At 41.1% G+C, this 16,187-nt stretch overlaps 1 protein-coding gene and 1 non-coding gene across 13 annotated transcripts in view; one reads left to right on the top strand and one right to left on the bottom strand.

Annotated features, from left to right (window-relative positions):
* The window catches only part of OSBPL1A (oxysterol binding protein like 1A), a 221,190-nt gene that overhangs the window by 197,939 nt on the left and 7,064 nt on the right, over positions 1 to 16,187 (bottom strand). For all 12 annotated transcript variants that reach the window (XR_014807738.1, XR_014807736.1, XR_014807737.1 and 9 more), the window contains exon 2: positions 5,316 to 5,439. Coding sequence is in view for 4 of the 12 variants with exons in the window: in XM_084964343.1 (XP_084820469.1) it covers positions 5,316 to 5,436 (121 nt within the window). In the remaining 8 variants the exon portion in view is untranslated. The remainder of the gene's footprint in view (positions 1 to 5,315; positions 5,440 to 16,187) is intronic.
* Positions 7,361 to 7,467, top strand: LOC146402770 (U6 spliceosomal RNA). Its single transcript, XR_014808684.1, has one exon. It is a non-coding gene; the product is annotated as a U6 spliceosomal RNA (small nuclear RNA).

A 16,187-nucleotide genomic window follows, 5' to 3' on the forward strand; every position in this document is an offset into this window, starting at 1 on the left:
CCTCACCCATCATCCTTTTTAAGAGGTTGGAAGGAGACACCATGGGGGTTACATTCAAACTAGGTGATTTCTAATAGCCTATAGCTCTAAGGTGTCAAATATCTAACCTCTGTGCCACCATCAGGCAAAGATGTGGTTCTCTTGGCACAGCAGTTCATAAAAAGCACCTCTCTCTGGTGTGGAGAAAAGGGAACTCTTACACTGTTGGTGGCAATGCAAATTGGTGCGACCGCTATGAAAAACAGTATGGAGGTCCCTCAAAAAACTAAAAACAAAGCTGCCACATTACTAAAAATAAAGCAATCCCATTCCTGCGCATATATCCCAACAAAATGAATTTGAAAAGATACATGCACCCCAACGTTCAAAGCAGCAGTGTTTACAATAGCCAAGACATGGAAACAACCTAAATGTACATCAACAGATGAACAGAGAAGATACACACACACAATGGAATGCTATCAGCCATAAAAAAGAATGAAATGACATTGGCAGCAACATGGATAGACCTAGAGATTATCATACTAAGTGAAGTAAGAAAGAGAACAACCATGATTATTAATACCATGATTATCACTTGCTTATGGAATCTAAAATATGTCACAAATGAATTTATCTTTAGGAAATAGAAATGGACTCACAAAGAGAACAGACTTATGGTTGCCGAGGGGGAAGAGGAAGGATGGATTGGGAGTTTGGGGTTAGCCAATGCAAATTACTGTATACATAATGGATCAACAGTAAGGTCCTACTGGATAGCCCAGGGAACTATATTCACTATCCTATGATGATCCGTAATGGAAGGGAGAGGGGGAAGCAGCTCTTTGAAAACCTGTCCAGTATCAGGAGGGTGGATGAAGGGGGAACTTGTAATGAATCTTCCCTGCAGCGTTTGGAAAGCTATTAGTGCTACAGGCAGTGTCTGAAAGTGCAGTCTTGACTTTAGATAAAATCTCAGGTAACTGATAAGGGTTATCAGGGTGGTAGAGTCCAACTAAATAACAAGAACCAAAAGTAAAGGCAATGAAACGTCAGATCCTAGCTAAGGAGAGGATAAAACAACCGAGCGGGGTGAAAATGAACCATATGATTCAATACAGGAAACAAACAAACAAACAAACCAGCCCTACAGCTTAGAGCTGGATTACCAAAATTCCAAATCAGCCTTGAGAGAACACAGCTTGCCAGAGCCCCAAAGCTCACCGGCCCGGAGGGTCTACTAAAGCCCAGAAGCCCGCTGTCCACCATGCCTCAGGCAGAGCTGGAGTTTTAACGACCACGCTCAGCTCCTGGATTGCAGGTTTGGGGCCAACAGAAAGCTCACCAGCCTCAGCAAACCCTGGACAGACCTCTAACAGCTGCCAGAGGGACTGCCACTAGTGACCCTGTGATGGCCTGCCATTTACCCAACTCCCCCCACTGGTCCCTCTCAAATGGGTGCCCTCTGAAACCCCAAGTCCACAGGAAATAAATCCTAGAGCCACAGTTTGTTTCATGCAACATTTCTTTTTATCCTCTGTCCTTAACTGAAACCTAGCTCTTCCTTATGAAAACAACTCACCTTTATCAGGTGGTGCCTGCCAGTTCCCACACCCCGACTGGTCCTCCCAGCACAGAAGCCATGTGAGTCTCCCCATCAAACCCAATGTGGGAGTTCTCGTTGTGGCTCAGTGGGTTAAGGAACCCAACTAGTATCCATGAGGATTCAGGGTCAATCCCTGGCCTCGCTCAATGGGTTAAGGCTCAGGTGTCACTGTGAGCTGCAGCGCAGGTTACAGACATGGCTCTATCTGGTGTTGCTATGGCTGTGGTGTAGACCAGCAGTTGCAGCTCCGATTCAACCCTTAGCCTGGCAACTTCCACATGCCGCACATGCGACCCTAGAAAGACAAAACAAACAAAAAAAAAACCACAAAACCCCAATACAGTCATTGGTCAATGACTTCACTTCACAATCCCTCCTTTGAGGCTTTTGTCACTAAACCACAGCTACGCCTCCCTCAAATGCCTTCTCTGCTCCCATCTTCCATCTGCCCCATGGCTGGCCCCTCACCTGGCAACATAGCCTCTCTTTCTGTGGCAAGTCCCACCACCATCTCAGGTGCATTACATCATTGGCCCATGAGCTTCCACAGCCCTGCACCCTGTTCGGGGGTGGGTGGTGGGGGGCGTCTCCCACTGCTCTGGCACTAGTTCCCAGAGTTCTGTGCAGACTCCACTTTGTCTGATTAGCCCTTCATTACTGGTATGCCCAAAATGATACAGCCTGGCCCTTTCTCACTGCTTTAATTATTTACATGTTGTTCAATTCAAAAGCCACATTTCCAACTCTCTACTAGACATCTCCACACCTTATGCCTAGGAAGCACAAAGCCAAACTCACCTGCTGTCTCACACACACACTAACACACAAATCAGGTTCCCCTTCCACACCGTTTTCACAACAGACCGCCCCATTATTCACCACACTTCTCCAGTCAGAAGTGCCACTCCTGCCTGCTTTCTTCTTTCCATCCCCATAATCGTCCCATCAATCCTACCTCCTAAATGTTAATTATACCTACTTTTCACCACTCCCACAGCCTCTACTCCCATCTCACCTAAAATGGTCTCCTCTGGGTTACTAAGGCAGCTTCTGTGGGTCTCCTCACAGCAGCGGTTTACAAATGGGGTCCTCAGAAGTCAAACTTCCAAAAACCTAAATTATTCTTAAAACACTCCAAATATCCTTTATACTCTACTACTTATTATGGATAATCCAAAAATTTTTGATCAGTAAGAAGCAGCAAATTTAGAAATATTTATAGAAAACTGTGGCGTTCCCATCATGGCACAGCGGAAATGAATCCAACTAGGAACCATGAGGTTGCGAGTTTGCTCCTTGGCCTCGCTCAGTGGGTTAAGGATCCGGCATTGCCATGAGCTGCGGTGTGGGTCGCAGATGCAGCTCAGATCCAATGTTGCTATGGCTCTGGCACAGGCCAGCGGCTACAACTCCCATTCAACCCCCAGCCTGGGAACCTCCACGTGCTGCGAGTGCAGCCCTAAAAAGGAAAAAAAAAAAAAAGAAGGAAAAAAAAGAAAAGACAACAAAGAAAATTGTACCAAAACTGACTATTAAAGCACAGGGGGGAGTTCCCGTCGTGGCGCAGTGGTTAACGAATCCGACTAGGAACCATGAGGTTGCGGGTTCGGTCCCTGCCCTTGCTCAGTGGGCTAACGATCCGGCGTTGCCGTGAGCTGTGGTATAGGTTGCAGATGCGGCTTGGATCCCGCGTTGCTGTGGCTCTGGTGTAGGCCGGTGGCTACAGCTCCGATTCGACCCCTAGCCTGGGAACCTCCATATGCCGCAGGAGCGGCCCAAGAAATAGCAAAAAGACAAAAAAAATAAATAAAATTTAAAAAAAAAAATAAAGCACAGGGAAGTCCCAGCAGGGTAATACACAAGTAACTTCTTCTTTGGATCTGCCAGCAAAGTGACAGGGCAGGATTATACAGAATCATGTGTTGATGCTGCTGACGATAGAAGTTCTTATTTTGCTTTCAAAACTTATTTCTTGTGAGTTCCCATTGTGGCACAGCAGAAACAAATCCCACTAGTATTCATGAGGATGCGGGTTCGATCCCTGGCCTTGCTCAGTGGGACTGGGATCCAGCACTGTCCTGAGCTGTGGTGTAGGTTGCAGTTGTGGCTCAGATCCTGCGTTGCTGTGGCTGTGGTGTAGGCCGGGAGATCCAGCTCTGATTTGACCCCTAGCCTGGAAACTTCCATATGCCATACGTCTGGCCCTAAAAAACAAACCAAAACAAAACTTATTTCTTGGAACATCACTAACAATATACTAATAAACATACTGGTATTTATTTCACTTGCAAGAATGTCTCACCATTAGCAACAGAGAAGACCAAAAACACACACTTTAACATGGCAACAGCTACATGCACAACGACCCAGTTAGCTCGTCCTTTGTGCTCCAGCCTAGAAGTGCCAACCTTACCCTTCAACAGCGTGTCAGCACCTCCCTCCCTTCAACTTGACATCAGAACATTCCTTCCAGGAACATCTCTATGTTGACTGTTGGGCTTTAATTCCTGCAGAATTATAATACACTTTGCCATCTTCTCAAATTCTCAGGGTTTGGAAAAGCAAATGAGATAGAAAACAATTGAGAAAGAAATGCCAGGCGCAAGGATTCCCACGGGGAAACACTAAGCAGCCTCCACTCACTTCCTATGGGTCAAGCCACATCTCCTGATAGGCTGTTCTACATAAGCCCTTCTAAGTGCCCTTAAGACAAATGAGGGTATAATGAGGGTGAAATTTTGAAAAAGCATTTACATCTGTCTCTCAGTTTTACGTTTCTAAGTAGGTGACTCTTCACTCACTAGTCTGAGGCAACCGGGAACGCAGGCAGGGTTGGGCAGAAAGGGTCACTGATGATGATCAAATCAGGAGCCTTTCTCGCATTCAGAACTGAATCCCAAGTAAAGATTAAGAAACAGGTTTCTGTTGAAGGACTTTTAGAATTCCTTTAGCACTCCAAGAATCAATTCAGACTATATATTCCAGACAAGGTGGGTCACGGTTTCTCTTCTACTGCTAAGGTAATGCTCTTTTCCCACTGAAGGTGGGGCCATGAGGTTTGCTGTTCTAGGACAAAAGGAGGATGTGACCGGCAGAACAAAGTACCCACGAGGGCCAGAGGGCTATGGGAGAGGGAGAGACATAACAGGACCTATGGCTCCTGACCCTAAGCCCAGAGAGCGAGAGAAGTCGGGGGAACACTGAGAACACACAGTGGCATAGGGGACACTAGGAAAAGACCCCTGGCAGGCCATCTGTCCTGGCACCAACCTGCACGGTGGCTACCTCAAAGTAAACCCAATTGTGTGGGCAGAGGGAAGGCCGAATTCTGGCCACCCAGAGCTGCCCTAAGCTCTCACGTGTCTCCCCCTCCACAGCCACACCCACAGAAGTGGGACTGAGCTGAACCAGCAAGCCTAGGCCACGGGCCAGAGAGGCTCAGGGTACCACTGAGCCAACAAGGGCCCCAGTGAGACTCCTGAGCCAGCCCAGGAGTGCCTCCTTTATTTAAGACAAACTGAAAGACCCAAGTCTGATTCCTGAAGAGTTTTACTTCAGCTACAAACATTTACAGAGCACAAGAAAAGGGGTCACTGAGGAAGCCAAGGCCATACACACAGAGCAAGGCTTGCCTTAAATGGAAATGTGCTGCAAGCAAGCTTAGTGCTAAATAAATGATGAAGCAGTACATACTCACCAGAAAAAGCTAAGAAATCAATTCAAAGCTTACCTTTGCAGTTAATGTCAGCAATTACTTCATTCTTTTCTATGGTTTCTAACAAGTGTCTTACTTCTTCAGCATTGCCATTTCTCGCATGATGAAGAAGCTGTTGTTCTGCTTCTGTATTCATGTTCTAGATTTAAAAAATAATAACATTGCTATTATCTAATAACATAATTAGGGGATTAATTAATCTCCAAAATTTCTAAACACCTTCTGCAGCTCCATACCAAAAAAACAAACCACCCCATCCAAAAATGGGCAGAAGATCTAAACAGACAATTCTCCAAAGAAGACATACAGATGGCCAAAAAACACATGAAAAGATGTTCAACATCACTCATCATTAGAGACATGCATATCAAAACCACTATAAGACACCACCTTACACCAGCTAGAATGGGCCATCATCAAAAAAGTCTACAAACAATAAGTGCTGGAGAGGGGGTGGAGAAAAGGGAACCCTATTACGCTGTTGGTGGAAATGCAAATTGGTGCAACCACTGTGGAACACAATATGGAGATTCCTCAGAAAACTAAACATATAACTACCATTTGATCCAGCAATCCCTCTCCTGGGCATCTATCCAGAGAAAACCAGGACTCAAAAAGACACATGTACTCCAGTGTTCACTGCAGCACTATTTGCAATAGCCAAGACATGGAAACAACCTAAATGTCCAACGACAGAGGAGTGGATCAAGAAGATGTGGTACATACACACAATGGACTATTACTCAGCCATTAAAGAGAAAGAAATAACGGCATTTGCAGCAACACGGATGGACCTGGAAAGTATCATGCTAAGTCAAGTCAGTCAGAACAGATACTGACCTACAGACTTTGAAAAACTTATGGTTTCCAAAGGAGAGAGGTTGGGGGTTGGGGGGATGCTGAGGATTTGGGATGGAAATGCTGTATCATTGTACAACTATAAGTGTAATAAATTAATTGAGTAACGTAAAAAATAATAGCATTGCTATTATCTAAGAACATAATTAGCTTTTGGATATTATCTGATAAAAGGAAAAAAAAATCTTCATTTTGCAGCTAATAATACAGACACAAGAACTAATTAATCAGGTGCAGGGCCAAAACTTGACCTGGAGATTCCATGCCCTTTGTGTTATTACTGAAGTGCACTAGATATTTGGGCAAGTTTCTTACTCTCTCAAAACCTCAGTTTCCTCATTTGCGAAACAAATCATAATTGATTTCATAATCGGTTTTAAGATTGTACCTATGAAAGCATTCTATCAAAAAAGTATTTTGTAAATAATTACTAGTACAATAACTAGACAAAGTCTTAAAATACAGCAATTCAGACATTTTCACTGTGGCCCAGTGGATTAAGGATCTGGCATTGTCTCTGAAGCAGCTTGGGTCACTGCAGAAGTGCAGGTTCAATCCCTGGCCTGGCCCAGTGGGTTAAGGATTTAGTATTGCTACAGCTGCGGTATAGGTCCTAGATGTGGCTTGGATTCTATCCCTGGCCTAGGAACTTCCATGGACCAGAGATGTGGCCAAAAAAAAAAAAAAAAAAAAACCCAAAAAAAATGGCAATTCAGCAGTTCGTATAGAAATATCCTAAGACAAGACGTAAATTAACACTTTTAAAACCTGTGAGGGAGTGTCTGCTATGACACAGCGGGTTAAGAATACAACTGCAGGAGTTCCTGCTGTGGTGCAACAGGATTGGCAGCATTTTTTGGAGGCTTGGGACATAGGTTCGATCCCCAGGCTGGCACAGTGGGTTAAGGATCCAGCGATGCTGCAGCTGCAGCTTAGATCAAAACTACAGCTTGGGGAGTTCCCATCATGGCGCAGTGGTTAATGAATCCAACTAGAAACCATGAGGTTGAGGGTTCGATCCCTGGCCTTGCTCAGTGGGTTACGGATCCAGTGTTGCCATGAGCTGTGGTGTAGGTTGCAGACGCAGCTCGGATCCTGCGTTGCTGTGGCTCTGGCGTAGGCCAGCAGCTACAGCTCCGATTCGACCCCTAGCCTGGGAACCTCCATATGCCTTGGGAGCAGCCCTAGAAAAGGCAAAAAGAGTGCTCGCTTCGGCAGCACATATACTAAAATTGGAATGATACAGAGAAGATTAGCATGGCCCCTGCGCAAGGATGACACGCAAATTCATGAGGCGTTCCATATTTTTAAGTTCATCTTGAAATAAATTCAGTAAAAAACAAAAAACAAAAAACAAAAAAAAGAAAAGGCAAAAAGACCAAAAAAACACTACAGCTTGGATCTAATCCCTGGTCCAGGAGCTCCATATGCTGTGGGGCAGCCAAAAAAGAAAAAAAAAAAAAAAAAAAAAAGAATACAACTGTAACAACTCAGATCACTGTGGAGGCTAGGGTTCAAACCCCAGCCCAGCACAGTAGGTTAAAGGATCCGGCATTGCCAGTTGCAGCATAGTTCACAGATGCAGCTTGGTCAATCCCCGGCCCAGGAACTTCCTTCCACATGCTGTGAGTGCAGCCATTAAAAAAAAAAAAAAAAAAAAGCCTGTGAGAAAATATATTATACACAGGGATCCTGGAATACTCATACTTAACAAATTTTTTTTTGGGGGGGGTCTTTTTAGGGCCACACCTGTGGCATATGGAGGTTCCTGGGATAGGGGGTTGAATCAGAGCTGCAGCTGCCAGCCTATGCCACAGCCACAGCCACAGGGGATCCAAGCTGTGTCTGTGACCTACACCACGCCAACAGTGGATCCTTAACCCAATGAGTAAGGCCAGGGATCAAACCCACATCCTCAGGGATACTAACTGGGCTGGTTTTCCACTAAGCCACGATGGGAACTTCTAAACTCTCATTTTCTTACCAAGTCTCCAGCCAATTATAGAGGATTACAACCAAATTGAAAGCATGTATATCAAAATGTTATGAAAAGCAATTCCCAGAAAAAATACAAATTTCTTTCATACTATCAGTCAAATGCAAATAAATCAAATGCTATGCTATTGTTTTCCTACCTAATTAGTAAAAATTAAAAAATGAAACACAGCAACTGCTGGGATGAACAGAAAATGTGCACTCCAATAAACTGCTAATATTATACATATCGTTATATGCATACAATCTTGTACATGTTACAGAGGGAGAGGCAACAATTTGACAAGATCAAATAATTTCAAAATATTCACACACTCAGGTTATCATTATTTATGATAATGCATGTTATGATATTGCATGTTGCTGCAAATGACATAATTATTCATGTCACACCAGTCAGAATGGCCATCATTAAAAAGTCTACTAACAATAAATGCTGGAGAGGATGTGGAGAAAATGGAACCCTCCTAGACTGCTGGTGGAAATGTCACCAGCATCCATGTCACCTTCCAGGTTGGTGCATCCATTGTGGTGAGCAGTGTGGAGGTTCCTTAAAAAACTAAATATAGAACTACTATATGATCTAGCAACCCCACTCTTGGGCATATACCCAGAAAAAATTTTTAAAAAATGCATGCACCCCAATGAGCACTACAACATTATTTACAATAGCCAAGACATGGAAAAAAACCTAAATGTCATTCAACAAAGGACTGGATAAAGATGTGGTACATATATACAATGAAATATTACTCAGCCATTAAAAAAAAATGAAATAATGCCATTGCAGCAGCATGGATGGACCTAAAGATTATCATACTAAGTGAAGTAACTCAGACATAGACAAATACAAGATCACTAATATGTGGATTAATAAAAAATGATAAAGAACTTATTTACAAAACAGAAACTAATGGTTACCAAGGTGGAAATGTTGCAGAGGGATGGACTGGGAGGTTGTGACTCGATATACACACACTACTATATACAAAATTCATTGGTAACAAGGACCTACTATATAGCTGAGGGAAATCTATTCAATACTCTGTGATAGCCTATATGGGGAAAAAATCTGAAATATATATATATTTATAATGTTATAAAAATAAATTAAATGTGTATATTAAATATAAAGTATAAATTTTATATTATAAATACATTTATAATATAAATATAATTGATATTAATCATTTTATAAAATTACATATAATCATAAATATATATATATTTCACTTTGCTGTACACCTAAACTAACTCTGTAAGTCACCTATACTCCAATAAAATCTAGAAAAATAAAACTGTCTTAAAAATGCTCAAAGAACTATGAGTTCCTATCATGGCTCAGTGGTAATGAACCTGACTAATATCCATAAGGACGTGGGCTTGATCCCTGGCCTCGCTCAATGGGTTAAGGATCCAGCATTGCCGAAAGCTGCAGCGTAGGTCACAGACACAGCTTGGATCCAGTTCTCAGGGAGAGTGGAAGCAGAGCAGAAGAGCAGGCTGCTCCCCCACAAACCCCTGCTGGCCATGGGCCCTATCAGATAACCAGCCCTGTTCCCAGCACTCACTCACGTCCTCTTGAAAGGGCTCCAATAAACTCTCAGGAAAGCCAATCTCAAACTCTTACCCAAAGACTGATTTTCACATTTTCAGTGCATAACAGTGACCATCATGTCCTTTCTTCATACAGCTTGTTAATCAGTGTTTTTACTGATTATCTTGGCATTCATTATTTGTGCATACATTTATTAAAATAACATAACATTTGATTAATCATTTTAAAAGTTTAACAATACTTATATTCATTGTAGCCCTATTTATAAAACAAAAAAAAAGTTAAATAATAGCCATCAATAAAGGTTTGGTCACATAACTGAGTACTATGAAAACATTAAAAAGGTTGTAAAAAGGTCTAAACAGACATTTTTCCAAAGACAGACAAATGGCCAAAAAACACTTGAAAAGATGTTCAATATCACTAATTAATGGAGAAATGCATATCAAAACTACGAGATATCACCTCACATCAGTCAGAATATCCATCATCAAAAAGTCTATAAACAATAAACGCTAAAGAAGGTGTGGAGAAAAGGGAAGCCTCCTACACTGTTAGTGGGAATGTAAAGTGGTGCAGCCACTGTGGAAAACAGTATGGAGGTTCCTTAAAAAACTAAATATCGAACTACTATATGATCTAGCAATCCCACTCCTGGGCATGTATCTCAAGAAGACCATGATTTGAAAAGATACATGCACCCAATGTATACTGCAGAACTATTTACAACAGCCAGACATGGAAGCAGTGAAAATGTCCATCAACAGAGAACTGGATAAAGAAGATGTGGTACATATATACAATAGATATTACTCAACCATAAAAAAGCATGAAATAGGAGTTCCCGTCGTGGCGCAGCGGTTAACGAATCCGACTAGGAACCATGAGTTCGCGGGTTCGGTCCCTGCCCTTGCTCAGTGGGTTAACGATCCGACGTTGCCGTGAGCTGTGGTGTAGGTTGCAGACGCGGCTCGGATCCCGCGTTGCTGTGGCTCTGGCGTAGGGCGGTGGCTACAGCTCCGATTCAACCCCTAGCCTGGGAATCTCCATGTGCCGCGGGAGCGGTCCAAGAAATAGCAACAACAACAACAACAACAACAAAGACAAAAGACAAAAAAAAAAAAAAGCATGAAATAATGCCATTTGCAGCAATACGGATGGACCTAGAAATTATCCTAAGTGAAGTCAGACAGAGGAAGACAAATATGAAATCACTAATATGTGGAACCTAATAAAAATGATACAATAAAACTTACAAAACAAACAGATTCAAAGATTTCGAAACCAAACTTACAGCTACCAAAGGGGAAACACTGAGGGGGAATAAATTAGGGGGTGGGACTGACATATACTCGCTTCTATATATAAAATACACAACAAAGACCTACTGCATAGCACAGGGAATTTTACTCAATAATGTGTAATAACCTATATGGGAAAAGAATCTGAAAAGGAATGGATATATATAATTGATTTACTTTGCTGTACGCCTGAAATTACCACAATTTGTAAGTCAACAGTATTCCAATAAAATTACTAAAAATTAAAAGGCTTTCTAAAAGAATTTCTAAAACTACTGAATTCCAATGTATCATTAGGTCAGGTGGTTCCAACATAACGATCTCTATATATGTTTCACATGTTCACAGAGAAAAAGTGGGTAGTACATCAGGATGATAGAGGTTACTCTTTGCAGTGAAATTATGAATGGCTATATACATCTTTTTTTTTTTTTTAAGGGCCACACCCAAGGCATATGGAGGTTCCCTGGCTAGGGGTCAAATCGGAGCTGAAGCTGCCAGCCTACGCCACAGCAATGCAGAATCCTTAACCCACTGAGTGAGGCCAGGGATTGAACCTGCGTCCTGTCCTCATGGATGCTATCAGATTCGTTAACCACTGAGCCACAACGGGAACTCCTAAATGTCTTTTGATAGCTGTGTTTTCTCAATTCCCTACAATATAAAGGCATTTCTTTATAATAAGAATAATTTATTGAAGATAAAACAAAAAACTTATCAAATTAAAAGGACATTTTGTCACAGATGTTTTTCTATTTTTCATTAGACAAGTGCAGTAAATAAGGACTAAAAGTATACTTTGCTGACATAATACACAAAAGAAATTTTCATTTAATATCCTTTTCCTGCTTTTTAAGAATGAATCAAAGAAATTCTGAAGTAAATATCTTTATAACATACTGGAAGTTGTATAATTATATTACCTTGGGTTCTCACCACATTGGGTTTACAGAAAAAAAGTTTGGCTTTTTTGTTTTTTTCTTCAGTGGCACCTACAAGCATATGGAGGTTCCCAAGCCAGGGGTCGAATCAGAGCTACAGGTGCCAGCCCACACCACAAACACAGCAACACTGGATCCGAGCCTTGTCTTTGACCTATACCACAGCTCATGGCAATACTGGATCCTTAACACACCGAGCGAGGCCAGGGTTCGAACCCACATTCTCATGGATACTAGTCGGGTTCATTACCACTGAGCCACAACAGGAACTTCATAAAACATTCTTAAAGCAATTCATTTTCTTCTTTTCAAAGCAATTTAATACCACATCCATCAAAACTAGCTGAACATCTAGGAGTTCACACTGTGGCTCAGCAGGTTGAGAATCTGACACAGTGTCCACAAGGATGCAGGTTCAATCCCTGGCCTTATTCAGTGGGTTAAGGATCTGGTGTTGCCACAAGCTGCAGTTTAGGTCGCAAACACAGATCAGATCTGGTATTGCTGTCGCCTAGGCCGGCAGCAGCAGCTTTAATTCGACCCCTAGCCTGGGAACTCCCATATGCCACAGGTGCAGCTGTAAAAAAAAAAAAAAAAAACATAGCTAGTCTATCTGTAGGCTAAGTAGACTAAAGGTTTACTGACTGTAACACTTGGGGTTTACTCAAATAAGCAAGAGCGTGAAGTTCAAAAATGCAAAGACATTTTCAACTCTTTTCCTTTATAAAACTTTGATTACTTTATACGAAGTAGTGGCAGGGGTGAGGAGGGGACTAACACATGCCTGATCTCCCCATAGACACAATTTTATAAAATCTTGTATGCATTTACAACTCACTTCCATTAAAAAATCATTTTTAAAGTGTTAGGAGCAGAAAATAGTAAAAACACAATTTTATAGCAAAAAAAAAAAATTCTAATGGCTCTAACACCGTCAAAATAGTCCAACTCCAAAAATAACCTATAAAGATCAAGTAAACTTCCTAAAATGATAAAGGTATTAATTTGACCAGGAAAATAAAATGATTTTTGTGTTCATTTCAGCTATGCCAGAAAGAAACTAAGAAAAGGTTCCAAATTAAGGCATTAAAAACATTCATTACAATTTTTTTCTTCATCCAAGAACCATTATAAGTAAAAGTCCACTGCTGTCTATACAGACCTACATATTTAGTGCCTAAAACCTTATTCCTTAGGTGGGCACTCAGGGAGCAGGAAAGCATGCAATGTGACATTCACCAGAAGCTGCAGTTTTCCCATCATCCCGGGGCCAGCATCACTCTCCTTAGTTCTGCCATCACAGAAGGAAATGAATTAATCAACACTGCCAACCACATTCCAGGCATTGTTCTAAACTCTGAAGACACACCAATGAATAAAACTAGGCCTTACATTAGAAGAACTTACGCTATAGAGAAGTGTACAAATAAATTACTATCCACATTCCTCAAGAAGTCTAACTCGCCATCTCCATCCCCAAACTCAACTAAACCCCTTTATTTTTTTTGAAGGCATAGAGAAAAAAAATTATTGTGTTTATATGACAGGGAATTAAAACAGTCCTTTTCAAATGGAATTTGGCTATATATTTTTTTATTTTATTTGGGCTGTGCCCACAGCATGTTAAGTTCCTGGGCCAGGGAACCCAGGCTGCAGCAGCAACCCAAGCTGCTATGGTGACAACACCCCACTTGCACCACAAGAGAAGGCTGGAAATTGGCATTTTAAAACACTTTTACTTATTTAAAAATGGAAACCCATGAAATAAATGTATTATCTTTAAGGCTAGCATATTATTATCCTAAAAGTATAGAGTTGAAAAAAAAAACTTATGAGATCACTAAATAAAATATAGAATAATATGCTGTATTCTGAACAATAAAATTACATAATAAATACTAGAGAGGGTTTGGAGAAAAAGGAACCCTCCCACACTATTGGTGGGAATGCAAATTGGTGCAGCCACTATAGCCACTCCATATTAGTAACAATATGGAGGTTACTTAAACTCAAAACAGTTATCATATGATTCAACAATCCCTCCTGCACATATATCAAGAGAAAACCATAATTAGAAAAGATATAAGCATCCCAGTGTTCACAGCAGCAATATTCAAAACAGCCAAGACACAGAAGCAACACAAATGCCCATCAACAGAGGGATGACTAAAGAAGATGTGATAGGAGTTCCCGTTGTGGCGCAGTGGTTAAAGAATCCGACTAGGAACCATGAGGTTGCGGGTTCAATCCCTGCCCTTGCTCAGTGGGTTGACGACTCGGTGTTGCCGTGAGCTGTGGTGTAGGTTGCAGTCGCGGCTCGGATCCCGCGTTGCTGTGGCTCTGGCGTAGGCCGGTGGCTACAGCTCCGATTCGACCCCTAGCCTGGGAACCTCCATATGCCGCAGGAGCAGCCCAAGAAATAGCAAAAAGACAAAAAAAAAAAAAAAAAAAAATGTGACATATACACAATACTCAGCCATAAAAAAATGAAATAATGCTATTTGCTGTAACATGGATGGACACAGAGAAGATTAACATACTAAGTGAAGTAATCTTAAGATATTACTTATATGTGGATTCCAAAATATCATACTTATTTACAAAACAGAAACAGACTCACAGATATAGGGGGAAAAAAAACTTACAGTTACCAAAGGGGCAGAGGTGGGGGAGGGATAAATTAGGAGTTTGGGATTATCAGATACAAACTACTACATATAAAATAGATAAACAACAATGTTCTACATGTTGTTGGAACACATGGAACTATATTCAGTACCTTGTAATAAACTGTAATGGAAAATAATATGAAAAAGAACATAAATATTTAATGGATTCACTCTGCTCTACATTAGAAACACAACATTGTAAATCAACAAACTTCAATTTAAAAAAAAAGATAACACGCTGAATTAAAATTACAGCATAAGTTGGGTATTTCCCCATTGCAGCTCAGCAGGTTACAAAGCCAACGTCCTTGAGGACGACAGTTTGATCCCTGGCCTTGCTCAGTGGGTTAAAGATCTGGCATTGCCAGGAGCTGTGGTGTAGGTCACATATTCTGCTGGGATCTCGCATTGCCGCAGGCCCGCAGCTGCAGCTCTGATTCGACCCCCTAGCCTGGGAATCTCCACATGCCGCAAGTAGATCCCCTTTATAAACCCTCATGGCACCTTATTTTTGCCACAAACATCAGTCCTTAGGTGTTCATAAGGTCATTTCTCTGCCCCTCCCTTCACTACACTGAAAACTTGATTAGAAAGTGTCTATTATGTTCCACACTATACCCCTAGTACCCAGCAAGATGTCTGGAAGCAAGATCCCTAAAACACAGCAGGCAGTCAAATATTAATTAAATGGACAGATGGATGGACGAACGTGGACTGAGATCTTTGAAAACAAAGGAATCAAGTCGCCCTATAGGAAGGCCTAAAAGTAATGCACACCTTTATCCTGTGACCAAAATAAAAAGGTTCTTATACGCCAGAAGAAATAAATTTAAAACATACCAAAATACGGAGAACTTTTCGTAATATACACTCCAGGATTATTTAGCATTATCACTGCTTCTTTACTTTGATAATCTCCAATTTATAAATTAATTTCTGTGATAACTTTAGAAAAAAATACAAAAATCAAAGAATACAAATGCACACGTTGAACAGATTTTAAAAAACATTCTTTGGAATCATGAGAGCTTATTTCAGAAAAGGATTTTGTCTCTGATATTTAAGCCAAAAGAAAAATAATCCTTTAATGCATTTTATGAGGGTATATCCTATCCCCACACAATATTTTTCATTATCACTTTGTGGATGTTTTGGGCTTCTTTTTGCACACTCATGCAATTCCAAACTCTGTTAAGGTTAACTAATGAGATTTTAACAGCTGAATGTTTTCAAGAAAATAACTAGACAAAAACATTTTGAGCTTCAAAAACTAGGGACCACTTTGCCTTCTATTTCCTTTCCTCCAAGGTCCACAGGGGAAACTACACTTCTAACTGTAAATTATTTTGTGGAAAGCAAATTTACATTTTGTTGTTGCATAAACACTGTAGATTAACTAAAGTGGTCCCCACACTTTGTAATCCATGCCACTAAATCCCCATTCATTACAGTGGATAATTTCTGTGGCTCTAACAACTCTGGAATCTTGGCAGAGACCCTAAAATTTGTACCTCAAAGAACAATCATAACTTGTTAAATGTGGTCAGAGGTCTATTTTTTTTTTT

This window comes from Sus scrofa, chromosome 6, assembly GCF_054392235.1.
Source record: "Sus scrofa isolate SSC_HxYL_T2T_F1_AM1 chromosome 6, Sscrofa_HxYL_maternal_Yorkshire_Landrace_v2.0, whole genome shotgun sequence".
NCBI lineage: Eukaryota > Metazoa > Chordata > Mammalia > Artiodactyla > Suidae > Sus > Sus scrofa.